The 15,215-nt window shown below is 40.2% G+C and overlaps 1 protein-coding gene across 4 annotated transcripts in view; it reads right to left on the minus strand.

The window, feature by feature from the left end:
- Nucleotides 1–863: 863 nt before the first annotated feature.
- Nucleotides 864–15,215, minus strand: part of klhl10 (kelch-like protein 10) — a 48,950-nt gene continuing 34,598 nt past the window's right edge. For all 4 annotated transcript variants that reach the window (XM_041777425.2, XM_041777427.2, XM_041777426.2 and 1 more), the window contains 2 exons: nt 2,511–2,633; nt 864–2,441 (listed from right to left, as the gene is read on the minus strand). In XM_041777425.2, coding sequence (XP_041633359.1) covers nt 1,149–2,441; nt 2,511–2,633 — 1,416 coding nt within the window. In that variant the 3' untranslated portion in view covers nt 864–1,148. The remainder of the gene's footprint in view (nt 2,442–2,510; nt 2,634–15,215) is intronic.

The following is a 15,215-nucleotide window of genomic DNA, read 5'->3' on the forward strand; positions in this document are numbered from 1 at the left end:
GTATTTAAAAAAAAAAAAATCATTAAGATTCGTTAAAAATTGACTGAGATATTATGGTCGCCAGCCCGAAAAATGTAGTTTTCCAGAAAACGTGTTTAAAGTTTTATGTTTGCTCTGTAGCTGCTTTGAGTCGGCCGGTTCGGAGGCTCATAGCTTTTAAACTATTACGTATTTCGATTTGATCTTTTAGTATGATATTCTACACACTTAAAGCTATCGAAAAATGCAAAAAAAAAAAATTCTATTTTTTTTTTTCAACTAACCAGAATGGACCCTTAATGTAATTTTTATGAGTCTATTTTATGGGTGAACTTTTGGGTATCTTACATGTAGCATAGACGGCTATACCACTGAGAATGGTGGTCTCTTTTATAAAGAGTTATCTTAGTAAATCGACTGAGGCTTCCTTCTCAAATCCTATTTTATTTTAATATAAACGACTTGGTGCTGGTTCAATCACTAAACATATTGATTTGTTTCAGTAAAAATGGGGAGATTGTGTTCTTATGTAATTTTATGTTATTTACAGTTCTCAGCTAAACAGGGCAGAGATGCAGTAGTTTCTGTTTTAATGTGAAGCAATTCCAGATTATAGATGTATCGGTCGATCATCTGTTCTCTACTAAATGCTGTACAGATTTGTTTGTAGCATATATGTATGTACATTGTAATGGCAATAAAAGCCGAAGCTTAAGTAGTCCAGGACCGCTTTTAGATTTCAGGTTGTGGTGTGCGGTGTCGCTTACCCCGCTATCCATATAATATATTCTTCTTGAGCCGTCTTCAACAACCGATAATCTTGCCTGTAAAGTTTGATTAAAGTTATAACTTTATTATTATAATAAATATTTTATTTATATATATTTATAATATATATTCGGCAAAATTTTGAGTTACTGAAATTTGGTCTACAAATTTTTGTATTACATATGAAAAGTAATGAATATCGAATTGATCGTTGGAAGTACTGTTTTGTTTTTAGTTGTGACCTATAAAAACGGTTCCAATTGGCGTGGGCTACACCCATGCTTACGCTTCCTCTAATGGGCGGTTTCGTTTTTGCTTGGAAAGGTGTGGCAAATTAGGGATGTGAACTTTGACACTTAAGAGCCTAAATTCAACTTGGTGCATGCCTATTGCGCCAATTTCTAGGTGCGACGACGAATCTCATGATGCGAACCATAGCGCTGATTACGCAGCTGCACCCGAAAGCGCCGATTATTTTCAATGTCTCGCTCTTCTAGAAGACGGTTAAGATGAGGGACTGCCGGTTGAGGATGTCCTAAGCCGTGAACAACGGCCGGTGTAAGATCAGGACCTGCGGGGTTCGCTATAAAATCCTGTTGTGGCCGCTGCTCGTCAGCATCTTCGTCGTCATTAGGGCTTTCGTAGTCATCTATAGCTACATCGCTAGTTTCCACAAGCGAGTTTCCAGGGCTACCATGCCCTATATCATCTCGAGCCAAAGCGGTGGCCATGAGTCGTTGGCGTCTCTCCTCCATCAGACGGTCTCGCTCCTTGTGTATGTAGTCGCGCTTATTAGGTAGCCCCGCTACATTATTAGCGGAGAGGGCAGAACGGACGATATTCATATCGGTGGCTTCCATCCACTCATCTGATTCAGGTACATAGCACTCAGTGTGTGAAATGGTCGAGACTCCATTAAAGCCACCGATGGCAAAGATCATGTCGTCGATGATTTCCAGTCCGAAATTGCTTCGAGAGTGATTCATTTCCCGAATAAAGTGCCAGGTCTGTGACTCCAGATCGAATCGCTCGCCAGTGGAGAGCCGAGCCGTGCCATTGAAACCCCCGATAACATACAGGTGACCCCGGAATGCCACACAACTTACTCCAGACCGCCGATGATTCATGTTTACTATTCGTGTCCACACGTTGGTGTTTGGATCGTAATACTCGGCACTATCCAGACACTCCTGCCCATTAAATCCACCGGTGGCATAGATACGCCCTTGAAGGGTGCAGGCACTGGCATCCGATCGTTGCATATTCATCGGCGGAATAATGGTCCACTGATTGGTTTTTGGATTGTACCGCTCAACGGTGTTCAGACGGTTGTGTCCGTCGTAGCCGCCAATCGCATAGATCATCCCGTCTAGTTCAGTCACACTCACGTAGCATCGACGGCAGTGCATCGGAGCGATTTCGCTCCATATCTTTTTAACGGCGTCAAATACACGACAGGTATTAAAGTACTCGACACCATCATAGCCCCCAATAGAATAAATTTTAAATCCCAAGACTGCAGTACCGTGGTACGCGCGAGGGCCGGCAGGATCCTCGGCGTTGATGTTTACCCAGCGATCTGCTCGAGTATCATAGGTCTCTATGCAACCCTTTGAGGTGCCACCACTCCAGCCTCCAATCGCAAAAATGACCTCGTGCGGCAACCTCGGCATTGCTAAGGGCGGCGTTGTAAGCTTCAGTTAAGAAGGTAGGTTAAAGGGCACAAATAAGTCGGTGATAAACAAAAATTAAAGTAAAATTACCTCGTCGGCCTGAGATTCTAGGAAGTCCAAGTCATACAAAAATTTAAAGGTGTCGACAATTAGCGGTTTAGCGGCCTCGCACTGGATAACATAAGGGTGCTCCTTGACCTCTTCCATAAAGCACTATGAATTGGAAAGTGAAGATTAGACAAATATGTAAAGAACTATAAAACTAAGAAGACAAAAACATTTGCGGCAGGTTGGAGTGTGTATGCGACAGGAATAGGGACAGGAAAACAGTGCGGAAACAAGAGGTATCTTTAAATCGATATACTTTATTAGATTACACAGGAACACAAAATTAAACTTTGTGAAATTTCCACGAACCATTTCAAGTTTTCCATGATATTTGGGTGCTCCTGAGTAAAAGTCCCATACAAAATTATTTTCCATCACCTACAGGTTCCGCGGTATACCTAAAAATACAAAAAACCTATGTTTGCCGACATTTTGAATTACGTGGCCTATATAATTGGACTTACCTTTATTATTTTTGGTAGGACCTACTCTCAATACATCACGGCACTACTAAAAAATAGTCCCAATCGTGAACCATTGCCCATGTCTTTGGAATTCGACGCCAAAGTTGAAACTCCCAAAATTTTCAGCATTTCTGTGATGAAAAATCAATTCTGAGAATTAAATCTTATATGGAACTAATTTTAAATATTCATTGAATCTATTGTTCATTGTATTCTTTAATTTCGGTTTAATGCGTTTTCATGAGGACATTTTATTGGATTTATTAAACGAATAAAACAGCTTTTTTGGTTTTATTATCTACTCCTATTTGCTGTCAAATTTTAAATAAGTCAAGGCAACCTATAAAATAGTAGTAGATATGTTTCTTTTTATATATAATATACATTTTTTCTTTTTGACTAAACTTAAATATGTAAGGATTATCGCTGGCTACTAAGCTGTCTTAAAAATGTTATGTTCGGAATAAATTTTTATTTAATATAAAACTAAATTTATATTATATATAAAAAGAAACATATCTACTACTATTTTATAGGTTGCCTTGACTTATTTAAAATTTGACAGCAAATAGGAGTAGATAATAAAACCAAAAAAGCTGTTTTATTCGTTTATAAATCCAATAAAATGTCCTCATGAAAACGCTTTAAACCGAAATTAAAGAATACAATGAACAATAGATTCAATGAATATTTAAAATTAGTTCCATATAAGATTTAATTCTCAGAATTGATTTTTCATCACAGAAATGCTGAAAATTTTGGGAGTTTCAACTTTGGCGTCGAATTCCAAAGACATGGGCAATGGTTCACGATTGGGACTATTTTTTAGTAGTGCCGTGATGTATTGAGAGTAGGTCCTACCAAAAATAATAAAGGTAAGTCCAATTATATAGGCCACGTAATTCAAAATGTCGGCAAACATAGGTTTTTTGTATTTTTAGGTATACCGCGGAACCTGTAGGTGATGGAAAATAATTTTGTATGGGACTTTTACTCAGGAGCACCCAAATATCATGGAAAACTTGAAATGGTTCGTGGAAATTTTTGGCTGTGTACCTGTGTTATTAAAAATCTCCTGGAACTCACCTCTTCCGTTATTGGGGGGGACTTCAGTAAAGCTTTTGACTCGGTTAATCAGTCTCTTCTCGTAAAAAAGCTAGACTTAATCGGGTTTCCTGTCAATCTTCTTAAATGGATTTTGAGTTGAGTGACAGAAATCAAAATGTTCTGTTTAAAAATGGTTTATCCAAATCCCTCAGTGTCCCACAAGGTAGCCACCGCGGCCCGCTGCTATTTACTTTGTTTATCAATGACCTCCCACTGGTTCTAACAAACTCTAGAGTACTTATGTACCGTGTTGCCAATAAACTATGCTTGCAGTATAAGGACAGCTATTGCCAGTCAGACCTGCAATCTGATCTTAATAACTTTCAAGCATGGTGTCGTGCTAACTTATTATAACTCAATAGCTCCAAATGCAGATTGATGATGCTCTCTGGAAAGTAAAACTCTTGTTGACGGTTTGGGTGTTCGCTTAGACCCGACACTATCGTTCTCTGAACATATTTTATGAATGGTTTAAAAAGCCAGAGGCATGATCGGTTTTATTATAAGGTAGTCGAAGGAATTCGATTCCCCTTTTGTAACGAAGACTCTTTTTACTTCTGTAGTACGCCATATATTTGAGTACGGTTCATGTGTCTGGAGACCTCAATTTGGAATCCATATTAATCGTATTGAATCTGTACAAAATAACTTTTTTACTTTTCGCCCTCTGTGGCTTACCCTGGGATGCTGACTTGAAACTTCCGTCTTATTCTAGCAGACTTCTATTGAAGAACTTTTTGTTTTTTTTTTTTTTTGTCAATTGCAGTCGTAGTGCGTAGTCTGTGGAGACTTCCACAATTCCGCACACTGCCCTGCGAACAAAGAAGACCCAAAAACAAAAAAAATACGGAAACTGTGGAGAAAATCACACAGCTAACTACAGAGGCTGCGTGGTCTACAAGGAGCTGAAGAGTCGCATGCGACGAGCAACAGCTACACGCCAACAAAATACACAAAATGTGTATTATAATTCAAAAACTACTCCAGAAGTATTTTTTGCCAAAGCAGCCAGATCCTCTTCTGGTCCGCTAAGTGCCCCCACGGGCATCTCCTACGCTGAAGCTCTTCGAACAGGTATGCAAAATCCTCCCCCCTCAAACTCGGTAAACGCTCAGCAGGCCCCAGGGCAGTCACAAAACAACCTGGAATCCATGATGGTGACCATGCAACAAAGTATGATGGAACTCATGTCATTTATGAAAACGACCATGCAAACGCTTGTCCAGAATCAGAATATGGTGATACAGTTGCTTGTAGCACAACAGTCGAAATAATCAATGTCTAATCTACGTATATCCACGTGGAATGCCAACGGCGTCTCACGGCATAAACTTGAACTAACACAATTCCTAAATCAAAATCACATCGACGCCATGCTACTGGTTGAAACGCACCTCACAAGCAGATACAACTTTCATATAAGAGGTTATACCATCCACCGCACAGATCATCCAGATGGTAAAGCCCACGGCGGGACCGGCATCCTCATCAGAGAACGCATCAAACACCATTTTCACCAAAGGTTTGCAACAAACTACTTGCAAGCTACGTCCATAAAAGTGCAGTCAGGTAACGGCAACCATTGCATTGCTGCTGTCTACTGCCCACCTCGCTTTACAATCTCTGAAGGTCAATTCATGGATTTTTACAACTCTCTTGGAGATCGATTTATAGCTGCAGGAGATTACAACGCCAAGCATACGCATTGGGGATCCCGCCTCGTGACCCCCAAGGGAAGACAACTGTATAACGCTCTCATCAATGTGAGAAATAAGCTGGACTTCGTTTCCCCTGGTAGCCCCACATATTGGCCCGCAGACCCCAGAAAGATACCCGATCTAATTGACTTCGCGGTGACAAAAAACATCCCACGCAATTTAATAAACGCCAAGGCCCTTCCAGACCTTTCTTCAGATCACTCGCCGCTGTTGATAACCCTCCTTCAAAGCCCAGAAACTACGGATCGCCCCGATAGGCTGACGTCGCACAGAACCAATTGGATGAAATACAAAAAGTATGTGAGTTCCCACATTGAGCTAGCCCCCCAGCTCAATACTGAAACCGACATCGACTCCTCCACCACCGCACTGGAAAAGGTACTTGTGACTGCAGCCAGAATCTCAACACCACAACAGACGGATGTGCAAAAAATCAAATTCAAAACGAACCAGCAAATTGAACAGCTTATCCAAGAAAAGAGGCGTCTGCGACGGGCGTGGCAAACCAAAAATGCCTACTAAAGCGCATAATTCCTTATCTGGGAGCTCACAACATCATCCCAGCCCATCAATTTGGCTTCAGAGAAAAACATGGAACTATCGAGCAAGTTAAAAGAATAACATCAGAAATTCGCACAGCCTTCGAGCATCGAGAATATTGCAGCGCGATATTTCTCGACGTTTCTCAAGCATTCGACCGCGTCTGGCTCAACGGCCTAATGCACAAAATAAAAACACTTTTGCCGGTATACACACACAAATTACTTGAGTCGTATCTCTACAACAGAGTCTTCGCAGTGAGGTGCAACGCAACAACATCCGGCACCTATTCAATCGAAGCTGGAGTCCCACAAGGAAGCGCACTTGGGCCTACCCTATTTGTTCTATACACAGCGGATATCCCCACAATGACACTGCGATCGTCAGCCGTTCCAGATGCCCAGTCCGTGCAACAGCCCAGCTCGCCAACCACCTCAAGGTAGTCGAGAAGTGGCTATCTGACTGGCGTATCAAAATAAATGAACAAAAGTGTAAGCACATAACGTTCACTCTCAACAGACAAACATGCCCCCCGCTCTACCTGAACAGCACACTGATCCCCGAAGTCAACGTGGTAACGTACCTGGGCGTCCACCTGGACAGACGCCTAACATGGCGAAGGCATATTGAATGCAAGAAACTTCATCTAAAACTAAAAGCCAGCAGCCTCCACTGGCTCATAAACTCCCGATCGCCCCTGTGTCTGGACTACAAGGTCCTGCTCTGCAACTCCACACTAAAGCCAATATGGACGTATGGCTCCCAGCTCTGGGGGAACGCGTGCAGTACCAATCTAGACATCATACAGCGCGCCCAATCAAAAATCCTGAGAACTATCACTGGGACACCATGGTATATTCGCAACGAACACATCCACAGGGATCTCGGCATTCCTGCAGTTAAGAACGAAATAGAAAAACAAAAAGCGTCCTACAAGGAAAAACTCTCCACCCATCCAAATCCTCTAGCAAGGGACTTGATACGAGTTTCCAGAAGAAGCCGCCTACTACGTAACGACCATCCAACCCAGCCATAATTAGTCAGGGCCATCTACTCTGTACCAGTCTCATGACTGCTAGTTAGGTAGTATTGTAAGATTTTATACACTTATTGTTAGTCTCATAAATGAGAAGATTCAATAAATAAAAGCAAAGCATAAAAAAAAAAAAAAAAAAAAAATTGCAATATGTTGTACAGTACATATCAAGTGGAACTTGCGACAGCAAGCACGTGCTTGTTTATGTTAGCAGTTAGTAGGTGCGAAGGAAAAAAATAGAAAAGGATGCGAGGAAGTTATTATTGGCGTGCTGCCGGATTGGTTGCTTGCATGCGTACTAAGTGGGTTAAGACTAAAGCTTTTAGTTTTGAGTGGCTATCAACATTAGATGTTATAATGTACAAATCGTTATAATTTTCACAGAGGACTCTAAAGGGTTCATGCAGTTCAAAGAATGTTCTACAGTAACTAATGGTAAAAAGGATCTAGTGTTAATTCTTGGCACGTGAAAATTATGCTGACCCAACAAGTCAGCATTTTCCACGTCCCCACGGATTAAGTTATATAAGAATGTAATACCTAACATGGTTCTACGATTAGATAAAGAGGGCAATTTTATTAGTAATCTAAGAGTTTTCATCCCAGCTTAAATCGCGTAAAGCGAAAAGTAAGAAGTGCTTTTGAACCGATCCTATGTTTTTGCTGTGGACGCTATACTAAGGCGCTAATACTATACGCAAGATCCATATTGTTCCATGTTCACTAGCTTCTATGGAAAATTTAATTACTTACTAATATTAAGCCTACCCAGTAGATATAAGTTTAATATTTAAGTTTAGAAATAATAATAATATACCTTAAGCCTAGCGATAGTTATTTTTTTTTGGTCACATGACCCAGCCCCGCATAAGTGCGAAGGAGAGGGAACATAAGATTGGCACGCGCCAAAGGAAAGAGCGAGAGCAAACGATTGCTTAAACGATTGTTTAAAACCATCAATGTTTGTAGCCCCCTTTTTAAAAGCATGTTTCAGCTTCTGTAGACTAAATTTTTGTGAAGCTCGTCCCGGCCCGCAAAAACTTTATAACTGTGCTAAACTATGGTTCGTCTAGTGTGTAAATTAACCAAGATCAGCTGCCCTTACGAGCCCCTGCTAAAGGTTAGGATATTTTCAGCAAACATGTCGGTGTGCAAACAAGCACTTTTTGCAGTATGGCATGGGGAAACAGACGCCGGGAAGAAAAATTCTTTTCTGGTTGAGCATATTTTTGAAAATGTTATTGACAAATCTAAATGTTCTGACTCGGACGTGAACTATATACTTTGCACCGTTAAAAATTTTTGTAAAATTCTTTGTAAGAGATGGAGGCAATGTAATAGGGATATAAAGCGTTTTGAGAGCAAGAACGCGGGTTGGTTAACCGAACATTTGGCCCTTCTGAGTGAAAACAGTAGATTGAATACAACCCGAACGAATAAGAATTTTACTGATTGAAACCCAAAATACCAAACGTCAAAAGTTTCGCATCTAGTAGAAGCAAACTCTTCTGCCCAGCTTATGAAAGCAGCTAGTGTAAGCCCTTACAAATACAGTGCATGTAATATCGTTTCAATGGTAGCCACAGATGAAGGCTCGTCCAAGAAATTAAAAAGAAGTCTGGATGCTTCAAAAGAGATGCCAATAAAATATACTCCAGATGAGGCTTTAGCCCTGTACATTGATGGCGACTACACCAAAAAGTCATATAAACTTTTGCAAGCTGGTGCCAAGTCGCGTAATGCTAATATTTTCCCAACATATGATGTTTTGCTATCTGCAAAGAAGAGGTGTTATCCAAACATAGTTAAAACGGGCGATTGTTGTGCAGAAGTTCTGTTGCAAGATATGTTAGACCATACTATATCCCGAATTGTTGAGGCCCATCCCAATGCAATCAGCAAAATGTTATTGGATGATGACAAATATGAAAATTTGACGTTCTTGTCTAAATGGGGTTGCGATGGAAGTTCTGTAGACCTCTTAAAAATATGTTAGCAAAAGGGTCTACTGAGTTGGTAAGAGCCGAAATAGAGAACATACAGGCGCAAATTTCTCGAATTGTGCCTACGAGATTGAGCAGGTTTCAAGTTAACCACAAATTAGAGCTGACAATGATCGACGGAAAAGTGTTTAGCGTAATTGCTGAAACATCTTCACAAACGTGGCATTTGTAAGGCTACGCCTAAAGTAATGAATGACCTAGAAGCTATTAACAATTTGCCGATTCAAAATGATTTACTTAAATTTGGACTGTCTACTTTACATAGTTGGATTCATTGCTTTGAATGTATGCTACACATTAGTTACCGGCTACCGATTAAAAAGTGGCAGGTGAGGGGCTCAGATAAAACCATAGTTAATCATCGAAAAGCAGCCATTCAAGAAAGATTTAGGGTTGAAATGGCATTATTGGTTGATATTCCAATGCAAGGTTCTGGCAACACTAACAGGTGAAATACGGCTCGGCGATTTTTTGAAAACTACATTTTGGCTGCAGAAATAACCGGAGTGAACCAGGAACTACTAAAAAGGTTATCATTGATTTTGCGCTGTATGGCTTCGGGATATACCATTAACATTCAGAGATTTCGCAACTATGCTTTCGAAACTGCACTGCATTTTTGTTGAACAATACCCGTGGTTTTACATGCCATCCTTAGTACACAAGATTTTGATTCATGGAGCGGATATTATCGAGAAAGTACCACTTCCAATCGGAATGATGTCGGAAGAAGCCTTGGAAGCCCGAAACAAAGACTTAAGAAATTTTCGCTTGAACCATACTCGCAAAAACTCTCGGTCTAATACAATGACGGATCTGTTGCACTTATTATTGGTATCGTCGGATCCACTAATAACAAGTTTGAGCAATAATAATAATAGTTCGAGCAAAGCAGTTTCTTTTGACATTGAAGGTCAAAATCTACTTGTAGACTACAATATACAAGAAGAAAATTCAGATTCAGACTCGGAAAATTGAAATGTATTTGTTTGTGGATTTTTTTTAAATAACATCTTTAAAAACAAAATACAATCTCATTCAAAATAAAAAATAAAAAATAAAAAAATAAAATTACAAAATAAAAAATTTAATTGAATTAAACGTGTAGAGTTTAATTTCTTTTTAGGTAAAGATTTGATAAAAATTTCAAACTTGGTAAATTTATCGTTACTTTTTATGAAATTCCATTTCTGCCGCTAGAACAGTCAAATCGGCCACTGTGGGACGTGGCGAAATTGAACGGAGGTGCGAGCGGAGTGTTTATTCTTGTGAGAAAGATTTTGCCAATTCAGACAAAACTCGAGACCAACAGGCGGATCTCGACCAGGATTGTTGTGACCCAAAACACCAAGTGAGACGCGCCGCAGCCCACCAGCGGCCATCGAGAACCAGCCGTCGACGCGAGGCAAACCAGCAAGGGAGATCGCGCCACCAGATTCCCAGCCGTCGGCTGACGTTGGACGCAAGAAAACCAGGAGACAAGGAGCAGAGTGTGCCGGCCCTGGACCAGCGGCGGAGCACCCTACGGATTCACGTGTGTGTGGGTAGTAGGCTAAAACTTGTAACCTTAACCTGACCTAACCTGCTTAACCGTGTACTGAGAGAAACGCCTGAAATATAAATGAAAACCAAAAATATGCAAAATAATTAAATAAAATTATAAATTTCCGGAAATATATTTATGGGAAATCCTAAATATTTTCTACCTTTAAGTCGCCCTAGCTAGAAACTCGAACCCTTCTACACTCGGAGAAATAAATCAAGTTCGACCACAGGAATAAAAATGCTAAAATAAATACTTCTCCACTACTTCCACACACACGGAAAAAAATAACAAAAGCTGGTCGCGCATAAATATATTTATTTCGAAATCCGATACTTGTTCAGGGCCAGGCTTAGCCGGCCGCATACTGCAGAACGGCAGCGAGTGCTGATGGAGGCACACCCGATGCTTAGAAATTAGCCCGAAGATTTTGCCTTAGAAAAGGTGTCCCCATAATCGATCCCCTCTCTCGGTCTCCTCGTGGCGAGTGTCATGAGCCAGTCCCAATACGCGTTACCGCTGACCCTTTTCGTTCTTTTGCCAATACCGAATCAATTACTTTTCTCACTCAGTATCCCGGTGGCTGACACTCTACATCTCACGTCAGCCCACCGTTACGTCAAAGACCTTTTTGTCCCAGATCTTTATAAATTTTTTCTGTAAAGATACCCTGGCGTGACTGAGTATATCCCAGCCGTCGAAACTACCTTACAGGGATGATGTAAGAATAAGCCTAATTTGGGTCTATTAAGTTGGGGTAAGTGGTTTGAAACGGAGCAAATAGATCGGCTATTGCCTGATCATTATCTACTGTTCTATCAAAAGAGAGCGAGGAAGGATGAGTAATGGGTTTACATTTAGACTTGACAAAATTATAAAACTGTTTTGGGTCCTTAGAAAACTGGGACCTGCAACGAGTCAAATAAATATTGTAGCACTGCGCGTTATGCACGGTAAAAGTGGACCGGTACGTTTATATTTAGCATACAGATTTGATTTTTTTGTTTTTGAGGCTGCAGCCGGCTGGTCAACTTTGGTAAACCAAGGAGGCTTATTTGATGTAGACGGACAGTAGAACGGAACACATTCAATAACAAGAAAGGAAGCTAACTTCGGCACGTCGAAGTTTGTATACCCTTGCAGATTGGTTTTGATATTTATATTATAAATTATAATGCTGAAAACACACACAAAAGAGAGTTTAATTACATTTTACCTTTATCTATTATGTTTACAGTTTGACAGTTACAGTTTTACATTCCCAGCTTTACATTTTCGATACATCTACCGATCGTTTCTATGGCAGCTATAACAAAATTCTGGAATAATATAAAATGGCTATATCTAAAAAATGATGGAATAATATTGAAAAACAGCCAAGTTATAATTCCGACATATATAGCAGTGACAGTATATAGACGACTATATGCAAAGTTTCATTCAGATAGCTTTAAAGCTGAGGGACTAGTTTGCGTAGAAACGGACAGACGGACGGACGGACATACGGACATGGCTAGATCGACTCGGCTGTTGATGCTGATCAAGAATATATATACTTTATAGGGTCGGAAAGGTCTCCTTCACTTCGTTGCAAACTTCTGAAATTATAATACCCTGCAAGGGTATAAAAAAAAGAATTCTTAGCACTGTAAAAAATATCCACGGCTTCGGCCATGTCAGTGTATATGTATAGATCGGACCATTTGTAATCAATTATGAAATTATTCCGCCGTACGAAATCCGTCTGGTTAACGCAGAAGACTTCTTGGGCTGGACAGTCAGATTTATTCCGTGGAACAGTCCCAATGTCGATAGTCACATCAAGAGTAGTATGATAGGGATCTTCGGGTTGCGTCAGGGGCGCCACCCTAGATAAACTAATTCTTGCCGGATCAGAGACAAAGCAAAGATCAAGGAAGCGCTCTAAAGAATTTCGAACATGGTTGGGACAGCGAAATGTCAAACAAGCCAGCAACAAAATCATGATGTGTTGTGGTAAGAAGTGTATTAATTGATTTATCTAGAGACCAAATAGCCCCTGGGATGTTAAAATCACCAAAAACTACTAAGTGGTCCCTATCCGAAAGTCTTTTGGAGACCAACTGAATAGCGGAAAGATGGTTCCAATAAATAGGAAGTTCCGACAATGGAGAAATGTAGGAACATGTAACAAAAATGGAACTACCATTAACTGATAGCTTCACGCAAAGGAATTCAACATCGTTGCATTCCTCGAAAGTTATTAATTCGGACGTGAGAGTGGAGTCGACCGCTATAAGGACACTTCCCCCACGTCTGGGTAGGTCGATGTAGCCGGTATACTGTGAACACAACTGGAAAAACTTCAGAGTTCAGAATCTCCGGCTTTAACCAGGTTTCTGTGAACACAATAACTTGGAAAGCAAATGTGACACTGTCAGAATACAATTTAGGAAGCTTGCTGCGTATGCCTCTTGCATTCTGATAGGAGATACCAAGGGAGTTGGTTAGTTTTTTGGGACGGAATTGATTGCTCTATCTGCAGAATTAAAAAAAATCACTGAATGGGCGTCGACGCTGCCTAGCTCAACTGTGAGCTAGCGGAGCAGGTATTCATGGATATAGCTGAGATTTTCACCAACCTCATGAGAAAACTGAAGTCCACCGCCAACATCGGATCGAAGCAGGAGCTAGCGTAAAACAGAATAGAAAAGCAGCATGTCTTTGGAGGAAATCCCTAAAACAAATGAAGTATCTTGTTTGTTTGCTATGAAAGGCTGCGGACTTCGTCAGTCAGGACTCCGTTGGTATTGCAAGCTTACAAAGAAGCTTATAGAAACCGGTCAAAGCTACATACATCAATGTCTATTTTTTAAACAGGAAGATAGAAAATTTCTACTGATCACCATATAGGTTGATTTGCTGTTGACTCCCAAGCAAGAAACTGAAACTTACTCGGGAGCATCATTCAAGATGAAAGATTTTGGACCTGTCAAAACATGGGCATCGAATTCAAAGCGGATGCGAGGAATTAGAAAGTTTTAATGATTCAAGAGAATTACATCGACGCTATGCTTCGAAGATACGGAATGGAGGGAATTTTTAACTACTAAGCCGAGCACTGGAAGGCTTCGAAGCGTATCTTACGGTAGGAAATAGCTTGGGTTACTCTTCAAAAAGACTGGAGATGACTTTTACGGCCTCGTGGATGCGGATTGGGGGTGCAACTAATCCGACCGTCGCACACTAGCGCCTCTCGAACAATTAGCGTTGCAGAAATCAAAAAAGTCACGTTTTAAACCATAGAGAATTTTCCAAGGATTCAGAATCTGTAATCAAAATAATTTAAAGTTTTTTTTTAGAGAAGATATAAGCGTTCAAAGTTAAACTGTGTTTTGTTTTTTGCATTACACAAAAAAAGGGTAAATTAGTCAGCTTTTAGGTGGTATTACACAAAAACCATTTTTTTTTGGTCAAAAAATAATGAAGTTTTTATTAGACTAGTGCACCGTTACCTAAATATTTGGCAACTAAACCTAATTCGAAGTGAAAACCATAGAACGAAATGACAAAGAAAAAAATCGGAATAAACAAAAAATCAACTAAAACTGTTTATTTTTCAGTGTTTCGAGAATTTTTATTTAATCAAATCAACAAAAATAGAGGAAAATTTGTTTTAATTTTGTATTTGGTTTTTAAAATTATTTTTTTAAGAAAAAAGTTTTTTTTTCACTTTGATACCCGTTATAAAAGGGAATTGGTGGGTGTGACACCTTGTGCAGTACATATATAAATTTTACAATTACCTGTCAAATGCCGTTTAAATTATTCGGTTATCTTATTTGGTTCAAAAGTTCTAATTTTTCATATCCATATCTTTGGAGGCGCGCCAGCAACGGTCCGTGGCTTTGTCGAGTACTGACCCAGAATACTTGCTGATGTCGGAAGCAGTAAAAGAGGCTCTGTATCTGAAAGATCTTCCTAAATGGATTGGATCGACTTTTGAATCAGTCCGAATCTTTAACGACAACCAGAGCGCACAACACCTGGAGAAAGGTTTCGGTTTCCATCCTCGGACTAAACACATTGAAGTCCGACACCACTTTATTCAAGAGAAGGAGAAAAGTGATATCACGGTTGCATACATGCCGACAGAGAAGATGTCCGCTGATGCCCTCACCAAAGGATTATACATTAACAAGCATCATAATTCTATCCTTTCTTTGGACATAACAAGTATACGGTATACCCCTGCCAACCTGCCCTGTCTTCTGGAAGTCGCTTTGGCGATTGCTGG

This window comes from Drosophila kikkawai, chromosome 2R, assembly GCF_030179895.1.
Source record: "Drosophila kikkawai strain 14028-0561.14 chromosome 2R, DkikHiC1v2, whole genome shotgun sequence".
Lineage (NCBI taxonomy): Eukaryota > Metazoa > Arthropoda > Insecta > Diptera > Drosophilidae > Drosophila > Drosophila kikkawai.